General features: G+C 39.7%; 1 protein-coding gene across 3 annotated transcripts in view; it reads left to right on the forward strand.

Annotated features, from left to right (window-relative positions):
- Positions 1–18,057, forward strand: part of gcn1 (GCN1 activator of EIF2AK4) — a 107,144-nt gene extending 89,087 nt beyond the window's left edge. The window contains exons 50-59 of one of the 3 annotated variants that reach the window (XM_087264066.1): positions 457–570; positions 1,105–1,335; positions 1,765–1,958; positions 3,624–3,738; positions 4,100–4,196; positions 4,526–4,674; positions 9,210–9,320; positions 13,490–13,711; positions 17,423–17,544; positions 17,756–18,057. In XM_087264066.1, the coding sequence (XP_087120192.1) occupies positions 457–570; positions 1,105–1,335; positions 1,765–1,958; positions 3,624–3,738; positions 4,100–4,196; positions 4,526–4,674; positions 9,210–9,320; positions 13,490–13,711; positions 17,423–17,544; positions 17,756–17,822 (1,422 nt within the window). In that variant the 3' untranslated portion in view covers positions 17,823–18,057. Of the gene's footprint in view, positions 1–456; positions 571–1,104; positions 1,336–1,764; positions 1,959–3,623; positions 3,739–4,099; positions 4,197–4,525; positions 4,675–9,209; positions 9,321–13,489; positions 13,822–15,248; positions 15,708–17,422 lie in introns of those variants that run through there. The other 2 variants (XR_015497379.1, XM_087264067.1) reach the window with 2 other exon arrangements.
- The last annotated feature ends 515 nt before the right edge of the window (positions 18,058–18,572 follow it).

An 18,572-nucleotide genomic window follows, 5' to 3' on the forward strand; every position in this document is an offset into this window, starting at 1 on the left:
CATAATGGGTAATTTTGCGTTCCAAGAAAAAGGTCTATAGCATGTACTCTACTATTTAAAAGTTTGTGGTCTGAGAGAAATGTTTGTGAAACAAAATGATATTCATCAAGGATGCATCAAATTGGTCGAAAGTGACTGTACAGACATTTCTAATGTAATAAAATACAATATAGATTTCTGTTTTTAGCATTAATGTTAATCAGAAATAGTTCTTGATCATCAAATTGGCTCATTATAGTGATTTCTGAAAGATTGTTTGATTCTGAAAACGAATACATTTCATTTGACACACATCTACATGGAAAACATTTAAAGCAGTGATGTTTTACAATAGTGCTGTTTTTACTGTATTTTTATTGAATCTGTGCAGCCTTGATGAGCTTGATTACTTGAAGTATGACAATGACATTTTATTAGCTGAAATTTTCAGATTTAAGATCATAAATCTGTGTGCAGAAACTGGATGCGGGCAGTCAGCTCTCTCTGATTGATGACCTGCACAGGGACATCCGCTCTGCTGCTGCTGAGGTCAAAGGTCAACACTTACCTGGCTTCTGCCTGCCCAAGAAGGTAAGAGTCACTCAGAGAAACAAACGAAGAGCAGAGGTCTGCATATAATCATTATTATAGTGTTCAGTATGATACACAGCTAGTATTTGTGAGAAGAATAGCCAGTTAACCTGTTACAAGTCAAAATCTGCAGTATTCAAAAGGATCATGTGTGTGTGGTCTCAATCAACTATGATTTTCATTTTTTTTTTTTGCTTTTTTTTGACAATACATTTATTGTATATTATATTGTATATAATTGTGCATATTTTAATAACTGGATGCCACTCACTGAAATAAACAGACCACTACGCTGTTTTTCCTGCTATTTTTTATTTAGGAGTAACATTTAGTATTTTTGTTAATTACCGTAAATAAATCTATGGTATTAAACGTTTAATTTGTTTTTCAATTATGGCAAAAGTTTTTCATCTCACTTTTTTGGAACCTTAACCCTTCACTTTTTTTTATTAATATTTATATTGAAAGTACATAGTATGGTGCTATTAATTTAGTTTATTATTTTGTATTTATTTACACTGTGTTTGTCCTCAGGGAGTGACCTGCATTCTCCCTGTGCTGAGGGAAGGTGTGCTGACAGGAAGTCCAGAGCAGAAAGAGGAAGCGGCTCGAGCTTTAGGTGGAGTCATTAAACTGACCTCAGCGGAGGCTCTGCGGCCGTCAGTGGTCAACATCACTGGACCGCTCATCCGAATCCTGGGAGACCGATTCGCATGGAACGTCAAAACTGCTCTTCTGGAGACCCTCACACTACTGCTGGCCAAAGTCAGTGTCCATTCACATCTTTTGTTCACATTAGGAGCTGAACGACTTTACATTTTTTTATGTCGACTTTTATGTTATTAAAGTCAAGTTGACGTCAACTAGTCGCTAGGGGCATCATCGATTAAACGCAAGACGCAAATAGTTTGCAACAAATGTACAGTCCCACCCATAGACTGCATTTCATTTGACCACCATTAAAAATATATATTAATATAACACTATTTGTTTTTGCTCATCATGTTATCCTGATGCTGACGTAGATTCTTCTTTCACAAGGCTTTGTTTTCATGAGGTTTTGCTTGACAGTCCCTTTAAGAGCATTAAACTTTTTCAAAACAGAAAATAATAAATTGATTATTGGCTTGAAAATTTAATTGATTAACATTAAAAAACTCTTTATTCACATTCGCAATGCTTTGTTTTCTCTAGGTGGGCATCGCTCTGAAGCCCTTCCTGCCGCAGCTGCAGACCACCTTCCTAAAGGCTCTGCAGGACTCCAGTCGGGCTGTGAGGCTGCGGGCGGCGGAGGCTCTGGGGCAGCTCGTTTCCATCCACACCAAAGTAGATCCACTGTTCACTGAGCAGCTGGCAGCCATACGCAACGCTGAGGACTCTGGAGTCAGGTACACTTCTGACTGGAATATTGCTTGTTAGAGCTGCAGAGATGCATTGTGGTTTATGGATTATTTCTTACAATTGCAGAATGTGCTGGAATCAATTTTGAGCTTAGCTATTAACAGTAGGGGACGCTCTAGGCTTGGTTTTAACAGCAGATGGTGCTCTAGACTTGTTTTTAACAGCAGATGGTGCTCTAGACTCATTTTTAACAGCAGATGGCGCTCTAGACTCGTTTTTTAACAGCAGATGGCGCTCTAGACTCGTTTTTAACAGCAGATGGCGCTCTAGACTCGTTTTTTAACAGCAGATGGCGCTCTAGACTCGTTTTTAACAGCAGATGAAACTCTGAATCAGTTTTTAACAGCAGATTGCGCTCCAGGCTAGATTTTAACAGCAGATGGTGCTCTAGGCTAGTTTTTAACAGCAGACGGCGCTCTAGACTAGTTTTTTTTTTTACAGCAGATGGCGCCGTAGACTAGTTTTTAACAGCAGATGGTGCACTAGATTAGTTTTTAACAGCATATGGCACTCTAGGCTAGTGTTTAACAGCAGATGGCGTTTTACTAGTTAGTTTTAACAGCAGATGGCGCTCTAGACTAGTCTTTAACGGCAGAGAGTGCTCTAGACTAGTTTTTAACAGCAGACGGCGCTCTAGGCTAGTTTTTAACAGCAGATGGCGCTCTAGGCTAGTTTTTAACAGCAGATGGCTCTAGACTCGTTTTTAACTGCAGATGGCGCTCAAGACTAGCTAGTTTTAACAGCAGATGACGCTCTAGACTAGCTATTATTAACAACAGATAGCGCTCTAGATTAGCTAGTTTTAACAGAAGGTGGTGCTCTCGATTAATTTTTAACAGCAGATGGCGCTCTAGGCTAGATTTTAAATGCAGATGGCACTCTAGGCTAGTTTTTAACAGCTGATGGCGCTCTAGGCTAGGTTTTAAAAGCAGATGGCGCTCATGGCTAGTTTTTAACAGCAGATGGCGCTCTAGTCTAGTTTTTAACAGCAGATGGCGCTCTAGGATAGTTTTTAACAGCAGATGACGCTCTAGACTAGTTTTTAACAGCAGATGGCGCTCTAGGCTAGTTTTTAACAGCAGATGGCGCTCTAGACTTGTTTTTAACAGCAGATGGCGCTCTAGATTAGCTAGTTTTAACAGTAGATGGTGCTCTAGGCTAGTTTTTTAACAAAAGACATTGCACTAGTTTTTTTTTTTTAGCAGACAGCGCTTTAGACTACATCTAATTTCGCTAAAAGTGCAAGGTTTTCCGTAAGATTCTGTGCGCTCTGGTTATGCTTAGCCTTCGAATATTGCTCTTGATTTGTGTGTTAATGACTCTGCCCTTTGTTTTTTGTGTTTGTTTTTTTTTTACACACATGCTCTTAATTAGCTAAAGCCCAGTCACTTGTATAAATGTATCAGCTATTTGAGTGAATCATTTGAATGAATCTGTCATTTAGACAGTCACTTACTGCAGACCTACTGGTGGCTTAAATGTTAACTTTCTACACTGTCAGGCTTAAAAAAGCAAAAAAAACACACTCAGTAAGTCAATACTGTTGGCAGAATAAAGTAATTTTTGGTAAATGATGCACAACCCAGAGTGTTTTCTTTTGGAAATGAGACATGAATGAGACATATTTTGTGTTGTTGTTGTTGCCGCTGCAGGGAGACGATGTTGCAGGCCCTGCGATTTGTCATTCAGGGAGCAGGAGCTAAGGTGGACCCCGCCATCAGGAAGAACATCACCACCACACTGCTGAGCATGCTGGGACATGATGAGGTACAGCTATATACAAAACGGTGTGAAAAAAGCATCATGTGCTTTAATGCATTTATTGTTGATGATCATAATAAAATACTATTATTTATTGTACGATATGATCATGGCTGTATGATATGGAATAGATGATTATCAATATTCAAAGACATTTATTTACCAGATTGAACGTTATTGTAAAGTTTATTTTAGAATATCTTAAATGTTTTTTCTGACATTGATTAGACAAACTTGTTCATTATCTTTACTCTTAGACTTGAGAGTGTGAATGCATGTGTGTTTTTCGTCTTTGTAACAGTATCTAGCACAGGATGTGGTTGCTGAGTGTCTGTATCCTTACCTGTGTGTGTGCGCATATGTGTAGGATGCCACAAGAATGGCCTCTGCGGGCTGTATTGGTGAACTCTGTGCCTTTCTATCAGAAGAGGAGCTGAAGAGTGTCTTACAGCAGCACATCCTCGGTAAGAGAAACACTCTGATGTTGAATATTTGGCAGTGGGATTGATCTCAACTCATTCCTATTCTGGGAGTCATGTTTCGATTCCCAAAATGATTCTTCACCTAGACTAGTTTTAACCTATGCAAATCTTTTTAATACATATGTTGCATACATGCATACGGCGTTCAGCGCTTCAGTTTCCAGCCTGTTCACAGAATCTGTTCTAAACTTTTTAGAATCAATTCAAAATTGCTAGAGGAAGATTCACTATGAATACATTTTATTTTAATCCCACACCTACTGTTGACTGATCCAGATCACGTTGTGTTATATATATATGTTTGTGTGCAGCGGATGTGTCTGGCGTGGACTGGATGGTTCGTCATGGGCGTAGTTTGGCTCTGTCTATCGCCGTGAAGTCTGCTTCTGCTCAGCTGTGTGTGGATGAGTACAACTCCTCTGTGCTGGAGGCCGTCTTGTCCAGCGCCACCGCTGACAGAGTAAGAGAACCACAAGCTTATTTTAATAAACCAAGACTCCTAAATCTAAAAAACTTAATAAATAAAACATTTAGAAATTTAACAATGAAACTAACAACTGTCACTAAATAACTAGCTGAAATAAAATAATTTGCTAAAATTAATTGTTTGCAGAATTCATAAGCAGTCATTCTGTGATGGAATATATGAGCTGCGGCTGTTTAGAGAAACGCCTGTAGATGGCGCCAAACACATCGGTCAAGCTATGATTATATACAAAAACGTTTCTAAAACTAACGTGTTCTATAGTTTCAGCTTTGTTGTTAAAGAGGTAGTTTAACTACATATTCAGTATGATCTTTAATAGGAAGATGTTTTTATTCATAATGTTTATATGTTGCATTTGTGTGGTATTGGATTCAGTGTTTGTTTAAACAGTTCTTTTATTTTTATTACTGTAAGTTTTTTAATTAACGGTAATGTAATGTAGAGATCTGCGCGGGACAAAATTTTGACTCCCACCCGCACCCGCCAGGTTTTAGCCCGATCCCGACCGCTCCCGCTTATATTCAGCATTTGTTGTCCCGCTTCCCGACCCGCCCCGTTTTGTACCGACCACGCCCGATCCCGCTAACGGACTGGGGGAGGACAAAACTGAAAACCACCCAGCAACACAGAGTACAGACAGCCTATAACACGCTGTCTGTATAAACACACACACACACAGAGAGATACACACAGCATAGATGGCATCAAACAAGCTAAATGCAGCATTATGCTGTCTCTTTCACACACACACATACGCGTGCTCGCTCGCTCGGGAGCCGGGAGCGATATTGTTGAACCACCCACTCCCATCCAAAATTTAAACCTGTTACCGACCGCTCCCGCGATTTATTCGGAAATTTATTCCCACGCCGCAGCAATGTGGTTGGGTCCCTTGGCTCCAGTGGTACAGCAGCGGGAGTGCAGACCTCTAATGTAATGTTCATTTAGGTAAAAAAAAACATTCTGTGCAAATGCTAATCTTTGCTCTGGTTGAAACTGGACACGTTCTACTAAACTAGAATTACTAAAACTAAATATACAGGGCTCGACAATAAGGACTGCCTGATAGCCTGGGCCCAGCGTGCGGGACGCTCGGGACACTAGACAGGATGGTTACTGGCCCGATCGGGCCAGTGCTGCATTGTCACTAAATTTAAATTTGGCCACGAGCCCGCGACTGTCTGTCAATTGCGTGCAAATACAGTCTTTGGGTACTTTCACTCCTAATCGTTTGTTTTGGAACTTGTCTCGTTTTGCCCAGTTAGTGTGGTTCGTTTGGCATATGTGAATCCAGCAATCGCGCTCGGATCTGCACCCAATCAATCGGTCTGAGATTGCCTAAATGAGGTGGTCTCGACTCAATTGAAACTCTGGAGCGGATCGATTGTAGTGAGAAAGCAAAACAATCCAACGAACTAATGAAACAGGCTATTGACCTTATTCTTCAATGAGGAAGTGCGCTCATTTTTGTGGATAATAATAAAATAATAATAAAAGGCACAAACCAGTCAGACTACTGCTCTACAAACAAGTGTTTGAATGACTACACAGACAAAGCTGAATAATATAATAGGAAAATATCAGTTTGCAACATCAAGCAGCAAAACGAGCTGTTTTTAATGTCTAAACATGAATGTAAGGGAATGAGACCGGAAGGCTCAAGCCAAAATGATTCAAATGGCTGCACCCACTCATACGCAGAGAATAAGGTGAATATCACAGTGTATTATAGCCATATATACAGCTATATGAAGAGAGAATTATCAAGAGTTGGGCGGGATGTCATTCCTACCAGTAAATGTGTGTTTCATGTCGAAAATGAAAGTGAAAGCGTGCTGAAATATTACAGAGAGCTGTTAATCTGTTTGGAAAATTGACAGAAATTACCATCTGATCATTTTATCATATTTTATTCTTATGATATGTTGTATAAGGCCTATTGTTTTGTTCATTTCTGCACTGACACCTCAGGAAAGATCAACATTAATCTGCTTCATGATCTGACTGCAGTCGTGTTGTACCTAGAAATGCACCCCTGTGGTAAAATGCACGCATCTCCTTCATAGACTTTCATTAGCATTCTCAGTCTACATTTAAACAAAGGGCCATAATTGATGAAAACGTAGGCCAATATGATTGTTATTTTGATGGATTAAGGAGAAACAAGAAGTGAAAAGCATTTTAAAACTAGGCTTACAAAAAACAAATAATACAAACATCGACTGTAGTACAGACGGTTGTTATGAGCCTGTTTCTAAAATTAGGCGTTTTGGTTGGTTTTAAACAAACGAAAAACATAAAATTGTTGTAGTTTTTAACTTAATCTAATCAGTGTTGTATTTAAATTAAATCTATTTATATTTTTAAATGTATATCTTCTGTAAGGTAAGGGTTCCATTTATTGAACTCCCATCGGTCACTGTCATTAGTTGTCGTAGCTATATCAATTTAAGTTAATATATGCACATTTTAGAGGAGTTGCATTTTACGGCAGGGGTGCGTTTCTTGGCACAACACCAGTTCATCTGGTATTTATATCTATAATTTAAGCTTATAATGCATAATTGTAGGCCTGTTTTTTAATAGATCAATTGATTTAATAGATTTTTACAAAACTTGACAACTGAAATGAGGCTCTGTAAGAGAAAGTCTGACCTCTCTGATTTATATTTGGTGACGTTGTCTCTGGGTGTCAAAATTAAAGTGCACATTTTTGCTTTTTTTTTTTTTTTTTTTTTTTTAAGTTTGACACATTAAAGGGCCATGAAACCCCCTCGTTTCAGCAGGGTGTTTTCACACCTCTACTTTGGAAAAAGTCAGAAAAGAAGTGGCCGTGTCCAGCTCTGTTTAGCGGGGAGTGTCGGAGGAACTAAAGAAGGATGGTGTGGGAGTGTCTATTTGGACGCGCTGAGTTTCAGAGTCAAAATACACACACACACAGGGGACAAAGTGACTGTGTTTGCATGGACATCAGTAGTCGAATTCTTTGCCAGATTATTAAATGGTGGACCTTTACTGCAGTTTGGCTCTTTCATTCAGGGAATTCATTCATGTCCCTCGCGACAACAAGATATTTGATTGGAGGAACTGCTCTAAGCGTGTATTTTTCATGCAATGTTTGATACCGCACGGCGAATGAGAGAAAAAAAACTCAGCATTTCCCGGAAACTTAGATGCACACGACAGGTAGCGTCAGAAAGCCACGTGTGTTATTCCGGTCACAAAATGCGGTGAAAATCCTACACGAGGTTAAAGTTTGGTTGTGGTGCTAACATGTTTGCACTCGGTGCAATAGTTAACTTAGTTCGATGCGAACAAACTGAATAAACAAAGAGCACTGGTCGCTCACTTACCAAATCTGTAGAGACAGGACAATCACCAGCAACTAGAGCCGCGTCTTCATTAAGAGGAGACTACAAGCGATTCCAGATCTCAGCGTTTGCAGATGAGAACAGCTCTCAGGTAAATAATGTTCCTCCTTAGACACGTAAGTTATTGTTGTCGAGCGTCGCGTGCACTGTTAATCCACACGTGACTCCAGCTGAGCTCTCACAGAGAGAAAATGAAAACAAAACTTCACTGCAGCAAACTATAAAAGCAACACTCCACGCTTGTTTTGCCAACACAACGTGGCGTCTCTGTCGTCTAAACACTGTGACTAATGAATATTAATGAAGTTGCTGATTGGTTTGAACTAAGCCTTACTCATGCATTAATGCATCACACTGTAAGACGTAATAAGACACACTCTGGCACAGACGTCCAGTCTGCACGCTGGAATACACGCTATTATGTCATGACCGTGACGCAGCTTCAAAAATTTGTTTCAAGCCGGAAGTACGAATTTGCTTGAAATAACGCAAAAACAACCAATTTACACTTTTTAGTGAAATATAGGTGTCCTAATAGTGTTTTTAGCAGTGTGGGACACATATACGACTGTGTTTTGGTGATTCGTGACCCTTTAAGGGCAAGTAAAAATCTATACCACCTGACTAAAACCAAACTAAAACCTACAAAACCACTAATAAAACATAGTAAAACTCGAAGCTATAGCACATTTTTAAAATAATAGCTCATTTAAATATACAAATCTATAATAACCTTGGGGAAAAGCCCATGTTTAATGGTTCTGGGCCCAAAAGATCGGAAAACAGTCAAAACTCTTCACTTTCAAGAAGTTATTTACCGCTGAAACGTTGCTGAATCCTCTGATTGATTCATTTTAAGATATTTTTTTACACTACCAGTTAGAAGTTTACATTTAAATTTAAAATAACATTTCTATTTGAATATATGTAAAGAGGCAATTAATTTCTGTGATAAAAAGCTGAGTTTTCAGCATCATTAATCCGGTATTCAGTTTCACATGGTTTGAAATGGCATGACACGGATTTGCCTAAAATTTAGTGATAAATATGAGAACCTCATCCATGAAAAGACCTGTAATCAGCACAGATGTTGAAGTGTGATGGATGTGCGTGTGTGTGTGTGTGTGTTTTCTATAGATCCCCATCGCCTGCAGTGGAATCAGAGCCATGGGTTTCCTGATGAGACACCAGCTCCGCACTGGAGGCTCAGAGAGTGTATCGCCCCGCATCATCACACAGTTCATCAAGGTCAGTCCGCCATTAACACAATTAACAATATTGGCAGTGTTTTTATATTGTCTGAAAATGTGCTTAAACACTAGAGGTGTCAAAATTAATTGTTTCTTTAGTGCACCGCAATGCAGACGGGGACAATGCAATATTGCTTAAGTAATAGATCACAACCGGTTATTAGGTACTGACAGCATTTATTTCTTATTCGCGACATCGCAGTAGAATACTATGTTGATGTAGGCGAAGGTGAGTAAACAAAACGCAACTACTACTTCAAAGGCAGATAATTATGGACAGTTCAACTGCTTGTGAGTTTGCTGGAAAGTGTTTCACTGACAGCACACAAGCCGCTATTTCACTACTACGGAGAAATGCTGCAAAACTCCATCTTTACCTCTCTCTCTCTCTTACTTTGGACAATTGACCCGTTGGCGTGTTTGTGAGGAAACTTTTCCTTTTCTCTTGGCTATTAAATCGATACTTGCGTATCTAGACCCGAGCGTGCCTGAGGTGCGAGTTCTCCCCACTGTGTCTGTTACGAATTACCTGTGATAACTGTGTATTCTGCGTAGGGCTGTGCAATTAATCGAAAATCCGATTTCGATTTTGGCTTTTAACGATTATGAAAAAGCATTAATCGAGATAAACGATTATTCCATTACGTACCGCCCCCTTTCCAGTTGTACACGTGTGACTCTTTGCCTCTGCAAAGCTCAGTTCCACGTGAAAATGACTAAAAGCATGAGCTGTAATGTAATTTTTGCAGCACGGGATGCTCATCATTCATATTTTTAAAAGCGCACAAGAGCACGTGCTGTTGTGTGTGTGCGCGCGCCGTGCTTAGCCTCTGACAGGTAGCGTGTGTGTTTGTGTGGTTGTGCCTCGGACAGCAGAGCACACACACATCTAACGCGATCTTAATGTGAGCGCTTTAATGGTCAAATACATGCACACTTGTGTCAGAGCGCGATGTTTAGTGATTATTCATATTAATCCTCATTTGTGTAATAAACTAACAAGTTGAGAATCAAAAGACACCAGAAAGACAAACCATATCAGAGCTGCACTTTTCTTAAAGTGACAGCGTGCTGTATTCCTGCTGCTGCCGACTGTTTTTATCATTAATCAATAATAAAATCAAAAATACAGTGAAGATGCTTAAAGCACAGTTTAAACATAACAGATTTAATAACTCATTTCTAATAACTGATTTCTTTTATCTTTGCTATGATGACAGTTTATTATATTTTACTAGATGTTTTTCAAGATATTCAGCTTAAAGTGACATTCAAAGGGTTAACTAGGGTAAATAGACAAGTCATTGCATAACAGTGGTTTCTTCTGCAGACAATCAAACATATATATTGCTTAAAGGGGCTATTAAAATAGGTTTCAAAATATTCAAACCTGCTTTTATTCTAGCTGAAATAAAACAAATAAGCCATTCTCCAGAAGAAAAAAATATAGGAAATACTGTAAAAAAAAAACCTCTGTTAAACATCATTTGGGAATCATTTATAAATAAAAATAAATTCACAGAAGGGCGAATAATTTTGACTTCAACTGATAATCGTTTTGAATAATCGTGATTACAATTATGACCAAAATAATTGTGATTATGATTTTTCCCATAATCGAGCAGCCCTAATTATGCGCATACAGACTGTAACCGCAGCTGTTCTTACCGCCATCAGTGAACAGCGCTTTCATTTCTAAAGCAAAGCGCAGCCCTTTCTGTTGAGCGTGTGAAGACATTGACCAATCATAGGGGTGTAAGAGCTCCTTTGACAGAGCTCAAAAAGCAAACGGGATCATATTTACATGAGTTTATTTCCTATAAATGCTCATGCTGTCTTCTGTGCATCTGTTGGAGTTTTGTTTAATACATTCAGAAAGAGTGTTTTCTTTGAGCAGGTCAAATTAAAGCTACAGTTTACATATTTGCTTGTATTAAAGAACAAAATTGTATTACAAATAGTATATAAATATTAAAATATTGATAGATATTAATAAAAAAAAATGTGTGTTGTGAAGAAGAAATCTAATTATGTATGGAAAGCATTGTCAATGCACCGAGATATCGAATTGAACCGAACCGATGGCATGATAATCATAACCGAACTGTGAGACCAGTGTAGGTTCACACCCCTATTAAACACATTAGAAAGTAAAGCTTATCTGACTACATTTAAAAAAATCCATTATTTAAGTATATTTTTACACCATGTTCAGATTTTGATCTGTTATTGTTAAAATGAAGATGAATTATGTATATAGAATTATTCATCATTTTGTTTCATGTTAACTAATGAAATTAGGTTATGTAAACAAATAAAATCTTACTGTGAGGTTTTGCTGTTTTTAATGTAAAATGCAAAGTTTTACCTTATGTGAGGAATGTGACCTTATTGAGTTCTAGTGTGTTTTAAAGCAAATTCTTAATTTAAAATATATATAATAACAATTGTGTGTGTTTTTTTAACAATTATTTTCCACTTATTTAAATGTCTTACTGTTCTTTTGTCTTTATGTATATTTGTCCGCAATAGTCACGTTGCAGGCTTAGATTATTTATTAAAACTTAAAATAAAGAGATATTATTAAATCTTTTTTAATTAATCATGCTATGACGACCATGTTATTTTACATTTGATTGTTCAATTTTTGTACTTGAATATGGTTAGACTCCCTAGAAAACCATAAAGAGCTGTTTTTTTTCACTCTTATTTTTGCTCTGAATGCTTGTAATTAATTAGAATTTATGCAGATGCGCACTGCATAGAAAAATACTTGATCATCCCAGTCGATCTAAATTAATAACATTTTCTAAAATAGAGCAATTTAAATCATCAGGTGAAACTATATTCATATTGCAATATACACTCACCGTCCACTTTATTAGGGACATCTTACTAGTACCAGGTTGGACCCTCTTTTGCCTTCAGAACTGTCTTAATCCTTCATGGCAGAGATTCAACAAGGTACTGAAATATTCCTCAAAGATTTTGGTCCTTATTGACATGATGGCATCATGCAGTTGCTGCAGATTTGTCGGCTGCACATCCTTGATGTGAATCTCCAGTTCCACCACATCCCAAAGGTGCTCTATTGGATTGAGATCTGGTGACTGTGGAGGCCATTTGAGTACAGAGAACTCATTGTCATGTTCAAGAAACCAGTCTGAGATGATTCACACGTTATCCTGTTGGAAGTAGTCATCAGAAGACGGAGACACTGTGCTCATAAAGGGATGGACATGGTCAGCAACAATACTCAGGCGTTGACACAATGCTCAATTGATACTAATGGGTCCAAAGTGTGCATGAAAATATCCCACACACCATTACACCACCACCACCAGCCTGAAACTTTGATACAAGGCAGGATGGATCCATACGGTTATGTTGTTGATGCCTAATTCTGACCCTATAATCTGAAAGTGGCAGCAGAAATGGAGACTCATCAGACCAGGCAAGGCTTCTCCAATCTTCTATTGTCCAGTTTTGGTGAGTCTGTGTGAATTGTAGCCTCAGTGTCCTGTTCTTAGCTGACAGAAGTGGCACCCGGTGTGGTCTTCTGCTGCTGTAGCCCATCCGCCTCAAGGTTGGACGTGTTGTGTGTTCAGAGATTTGATTTGGTTATTTGGGTTACTGTTGCGTTTCTATCAGCTTGAATCAGTCTGGCCATTCTCCTCTGACCTATGACATCAACAAGGCATTTGCTCCCACAGAACTGCCGCTCACTGGATATTTCCTCTTTTCTGACCATTCTCTGTAAACCCTAGAGATGGTTGTGCATGAAAATCCCAGTAGGTCTGCATTTTCTGAAATACTCAAACCAGCCCGTCTGGCACCAGTAACAATGCCAAAAACTCACTTAAATACCCTTTCTTCCCCATTCTGATGCTCGGTTTGAACTGCAGTAGGTTGTCTTGACCATGTCTATATGCATAAATGCATTCAGCTGCTGCAATGTGATTGGCTGATTAGAATTTTGTGTTAACGAGTTGTTGGATAGGTGTACCTAATAAAGTGGCCGGTGAGTGTATATCACAGCTAAACAAAATATATCACAATGTCTAATTTTTCCAATATTGTGCAGCCCTAATATGTACTTTGAGCGTCTGTAAACCAACAGAACAGACATCAGAAGTGTTTGTTAAAGTGCTTTCTGTCCTGCTCCAGTGTCTGCAGAACCAGTCCAGTGACATTCGTCTGGTAGCGGAGCGGGTGTTGTGGTGGGTCTGGAAAGAGGACGAGACCCCCATTCTGGAGCCCAGTCTGGTCAAACCGCTCATCAAAGCACTGCTGGACAACACCAAAGACAAGAACACCAGCGTCCGAGCGCAGAGCGAACACACACTCGTCAGCCTGCTGAGACTGCGGCGCGGAGAACACAACATGCAGGTACTCACTCAGCTCTTCAACTTTAATGCTGCACGCGGCAAAAGCTGAACATTAAACAACTCTGGTCTCGCGTCGTCAGAAATCCACCACCTAATGTTTATCTGAATTGTGTATTTAATAGGGATGTAACGGTATCAGAATTTCACGGTACGGTAATACCTCAGTATGAATGTCACGGTACGTTATTTATTGAATCATTTACAGGAAAAAACAAAACTTATGAAAATACTCCAAAAAAGTGCCAAAAGTGTCAATGACATACAAATTAGTCATCTATCTGTAAGCTTTGAAACAGGAACTTCAATTTTAATAACAAAAAAATATTAAACCATGTAAAAAAAATTAAGTTTCAATTTAGTATTGTTGAAAACTCATCACATTCAACATTTAATCACTCACTCACTTAGATAGAGATGGGTTTAAAGGAAAATTATCATATAACTATAATCTGTTAAAAGCTGGTATCTCTGGGTATTTACAATGTCCTCAGCAACAGAAAAAACCCTCTCATTTGGGACTGAGGTTTCTGGGACAAGAGAGATATGACTTGGCCCAGGTTGACAGCAGTGGGTAACGTTGTCCATTGTCTTTCCCCCACTTGAGAGGACAAGCCATGACTGAGATAGAGGTCTCATGTCTGCATCAATCTGAACAGTGTGCTGACAACACCGCTATTCAGTACGCGCGCGACAACACAGCTGACAAGAACTCGCGCGACAACACAGCTGATAAGAACTCGCGCGACAACACAGCTGCTAAGAACTCGCACGACAACACCGCTATTCAGTACGCGCGCGACAACACAGCTGATAAGAACTTGCGCGACAACACAGCTGATAAGAACTCGCGCGACAACACAGCTGATAAGAACTCGCGCGACAACACAGCTGATAAGAACTCGTGCGACAACACCGCTATTCAGTACGCGCGCGACAACACAGCTGATAAGAACTTGCGCGACAACACCGCTATTCAGTACGCGCGCGACAACACAGCTGATAAGAACTCGTGCGACAACACAGCTGATAAGAACTCGCGCGACAACACAGCTGATAAGAACTCGCGCGACAACACAGCTGATAAGAACTCGCGCGACAACACAGCTGATAAGAACTCGCGCGACAACACAGCTGATAAGAACTCGCGCGACAACACAGCTGATAAGAACTCGCGCGACAACACAGCTGATAAGAACTCGCGCGACAACACAGCTGATAAGAACTCGCGCGACAACACCTTTATTCAGTACACGCGCGACAACACCTGCTTTAGAGTTTTCCAGCTCTTTTTCATCCCCGCTTCTAGCAGCACACTCCATTTCCGCATTACTGGATCTGTAGCGACAACAGACCGCAAGGGATGATGGTCAAGCATGGGCTGATGGGAATTGTAGTTTTCGCTACCTCCCGATCGCTTCATTCGCCTGAGCAAATTTTCTCAGAAGACCTATAGTTTTACCGAGTCATGCGACTTCGGTAATATCGAAAAAAAAATATATTGCGGTATGACGGTATTTACAATACCGTTACATCCCTAGTATTTAATGGTCCGTTGCCACTGAGTGGTACAGTATGGGTTGCTACGGGTCACCTTTATCAGGCTTGTGTTTCCACTGCTACCACCAATGGTTTTTCTTTGGTTGGCCTGGTGTACAACAGAAAGTTTCTGTCGATGTCATGTTTGCTCGGAAATGTCAAAGTAAAGCCGTACGGGTCGTTCACATATCATATGAGAAGCACTCACACAACAGATGCTTTATACACATAAATACTTGTGTATAAATGTTTATTTATATTTTATGTTTTATTTATGCACTTTCCGCGTCAGTCAGACAGTCAAAATAGAGCCCTAAAGGATCGTGCACACTGAGACGTTTTTTTGCTTGCGTTTTCCGTCGACATTTAACGCCTCACGACTAAATAACGGGCGTCAATTTGATCGTGCACACCAACATGCAAAACGCCAGGCGCAAAAGTGTCATTAAACAAAAAAAAAACGCCTCACGCACGCTTTTTCCACCAATCAGATCAGCACTTTTGTTCACGTGCACGGAGCTGCTGAAGTTACAGTAAACAGAACTCGGAGGCACTCAAGCACAAAACTGTCAATGCGAGCGCACATTGAAGAAGACGCCCAGAGGCGATATAAACGTGGAGCTGTTTATTGCTCTGGTGAACAATAATCATTTCTTTATCGCTAGAGCTGGAGCTGCTGCTTGAATAATCCATGCTTGTTCAAGTCACCAGTAACTTTATCAACAATCGTGTGAACTTCCTTTCTTCCTCTTCTTTTGTGTTATAAGCTGGTGTCAGAAGCTTAAAGTTGTGCAGCATACTCTTCAGCTTGACGCCAGTGAAAAGCGCTTGGGTTTGAATACTAAGAAACGTCTCGTAAAGCGCTGACGATAAACGCAAACGAAAAGCGCCCCGGTGTGTACAAGCCTTAAAGGGTCACGAAACACCAAAACACATTTTTTGAGCTGTTGACAGTCGTATATGTGTCCCACACTGCTAAAAACACTTTTAGGACACCTATATTTCACTAAAAAGTGTAAATTGGTTGTTTTTGCGTTATTTCAAGCAAATTCGTACTTCCTGTTTGAAACAAATTTTTGAAGCTGCGTCACGGTCATGACATAATAGCGTGTATTCCAGCGTGCAGACTGGGCGTCTGTGCCAGAGTGTGTCTTATTACGTCTTACAGTGTGATGCATTAATGCATGAGTAAGGCTTGGTTCAAACCAATCAGCGCGCTCTATTTTGCAACTTCATTAATATTCATTAGTGTCACTGTTTACACCAGAGACGCCACGTTGTGTTGGCAAAACAAGCGTGGAGTGTTGCTTTTATAGTTTGCTGCCATTAAGTTTCGTTTTCCTTTTCTCTCTGTGAGAGCTCAGACTCACGTGTGGATTAACAGTGTACGCGACGCTCGACAACAATAACTTACGTGTCTAAGGAGGATTATCGTTTACCTGAGAGCTGTTCTCATCTGCAAACGCTGAAATCCGGATTCGTTTGTAGTCTTCTCTTCATAAAGACGTGGCTCTAGTTGCTGGTCATTGTCCTGTCTCTACAGATTTGGTAAGTGAGCGACCAGTGCTCTTTGTTTATTCAGTTTGTTCGTATCGAATTAAGTTAACTATTGCACTGAGTGCAAACTTGTTAGCACCGCATTTTGTGACCGGAATAACACGTGCGGCTTTCTGACGCTACCTGCCGTGTGCATCTAAGTTTCCGGGAATTGCGGAGCTTTTTTTCTCTCATTCGTCGTGCGGTATCAAACATTGCATGTAAAATACACGCTTAGAGCAGATCCTCAAATCAAATATCTCGTTTGTCGCGAGGGGCATGAATGAATTCCCTGAATAAAAGAGCCAAACTGCAGTTAAAGTCCAACATTTAATAATCTGGCAAATAATTCAACTACAGATGTCCATGTAGGTTAAACACAATGACTGTAAAAAATACACCATCACTTTCTCGTGTGTGTATTTTGACTGAAACTCGAGCGTGCACAAATAGACACTCCCACACCATCCCACTTTAGTTCCTCCGACACTCCCCCCTAAACAGAGATGGACACGCCCGCTTTTCTGACTTTTTCCAAAGTAGAGGTGTGAAAACATCCTGCTGAAACGAGGGGGTTTCATGGCCCTTTAAGTCTCATGCAGTGTTTGAAGTAATGTTTCCATATGTGAATGTGTTTCAGAGCATCAGTGCCATCCTGGACTCGGCCAGTAATGACCTGCTGTCTGAATGCTACCGCAGATCCTTGAAGAAGATCTCCAGCCTTCCAGACTCCAATGAAGAGATCGACGATACCATCCTCACGTGATCACACACAAACAAACCTAGCAGCGTATTTATTGTGCTGAGCCCCTCGCCATCTAAAAGAACCCTACAGTTTCCTTAATTGGCTGATTATTTGTGAATGAAGAGCTCATCTGCACTAAACAGATCACTCAGATTTTATTCCTCTTCATAAGTCATGTTGTTTTATTGTGCATTGATTGGGACGTGATTGTGAAAATGGCTTAAACAGTGATCTGTTTTCTGCAAATGAACTCTGTCAATGTATATTTTTCGTTTGGCTTTCTTCTGGAAGATGAAGTGTTCATTTGTGCCAATTGTTTTCCAACACTGATGTTCGGATGCCCTTTTTTATTTGGTTTGGACGGTGAGTTTATTCGGTTGTGTGTGTGTTTGTGTGTGTGTGTGTGTGAAAGACGCGTGAGCCTTTATCAACCCAGAGGACGACATGCTGATTCTGCGGTCACTAATAATGGCTGGATGAATAAATAGAAAATGAACACCTTGATTTAATAAACGGTTTGACTTGAGGAAGCTGATGTTAGCTGTGTGTTTTAATGTTCAACTAGAAGTCAACTTAGCATTTGTTGTTCATAAAACTTGGACCGGTGACAAAACTATTGTCAGGTAGTGTAGGTTAGTATAATATTTTTGTAGTATTTTGTTTTTACTTAAAGGAATATTGTGTACCCATGTTACACATGGGGGGGGCTTGTGTTTAGTCAATGTCATCATTTTTGTTTAATTAGGGATCAGTGGTATCCTAAAGCTTTTTGTTTTAAGAAAAAATCCTGAAGTTGAGACTTTTTAAAGCATGTATTTTGTAATCTTCTGTGAAATACTAACGTCATGAAGAACATAAAATGACTGAAACAAGTAGTCACATGGGTCATTATACAAAAAAAAAAAAATCAAAAATCAAAAGCAGTCTTCAAAGCTATATTCATTATTGAGTGCATGATGTGTCATAATTCATCTTCAGCTGATACTTGAGGGGAAAACTGTGCAGATTTTTGTCAGATCATCAGACTAAAGCTTTCTGGCTCACT

Source organism: Danio rerio, chromosome 8, assembly GCF_052040795.2.
Source record: "Danio rerio strain M-AB ecotype USA chromosome 8, GRCz13ab, whole genome shotgun sequence".
Taxonomy (NCBI): domain Eukaryota; kingdom Metazoa; phylum Chordata; class Actinopteri; order Cypriniformes; family Danionidae; genus Danio; species Danio rerio.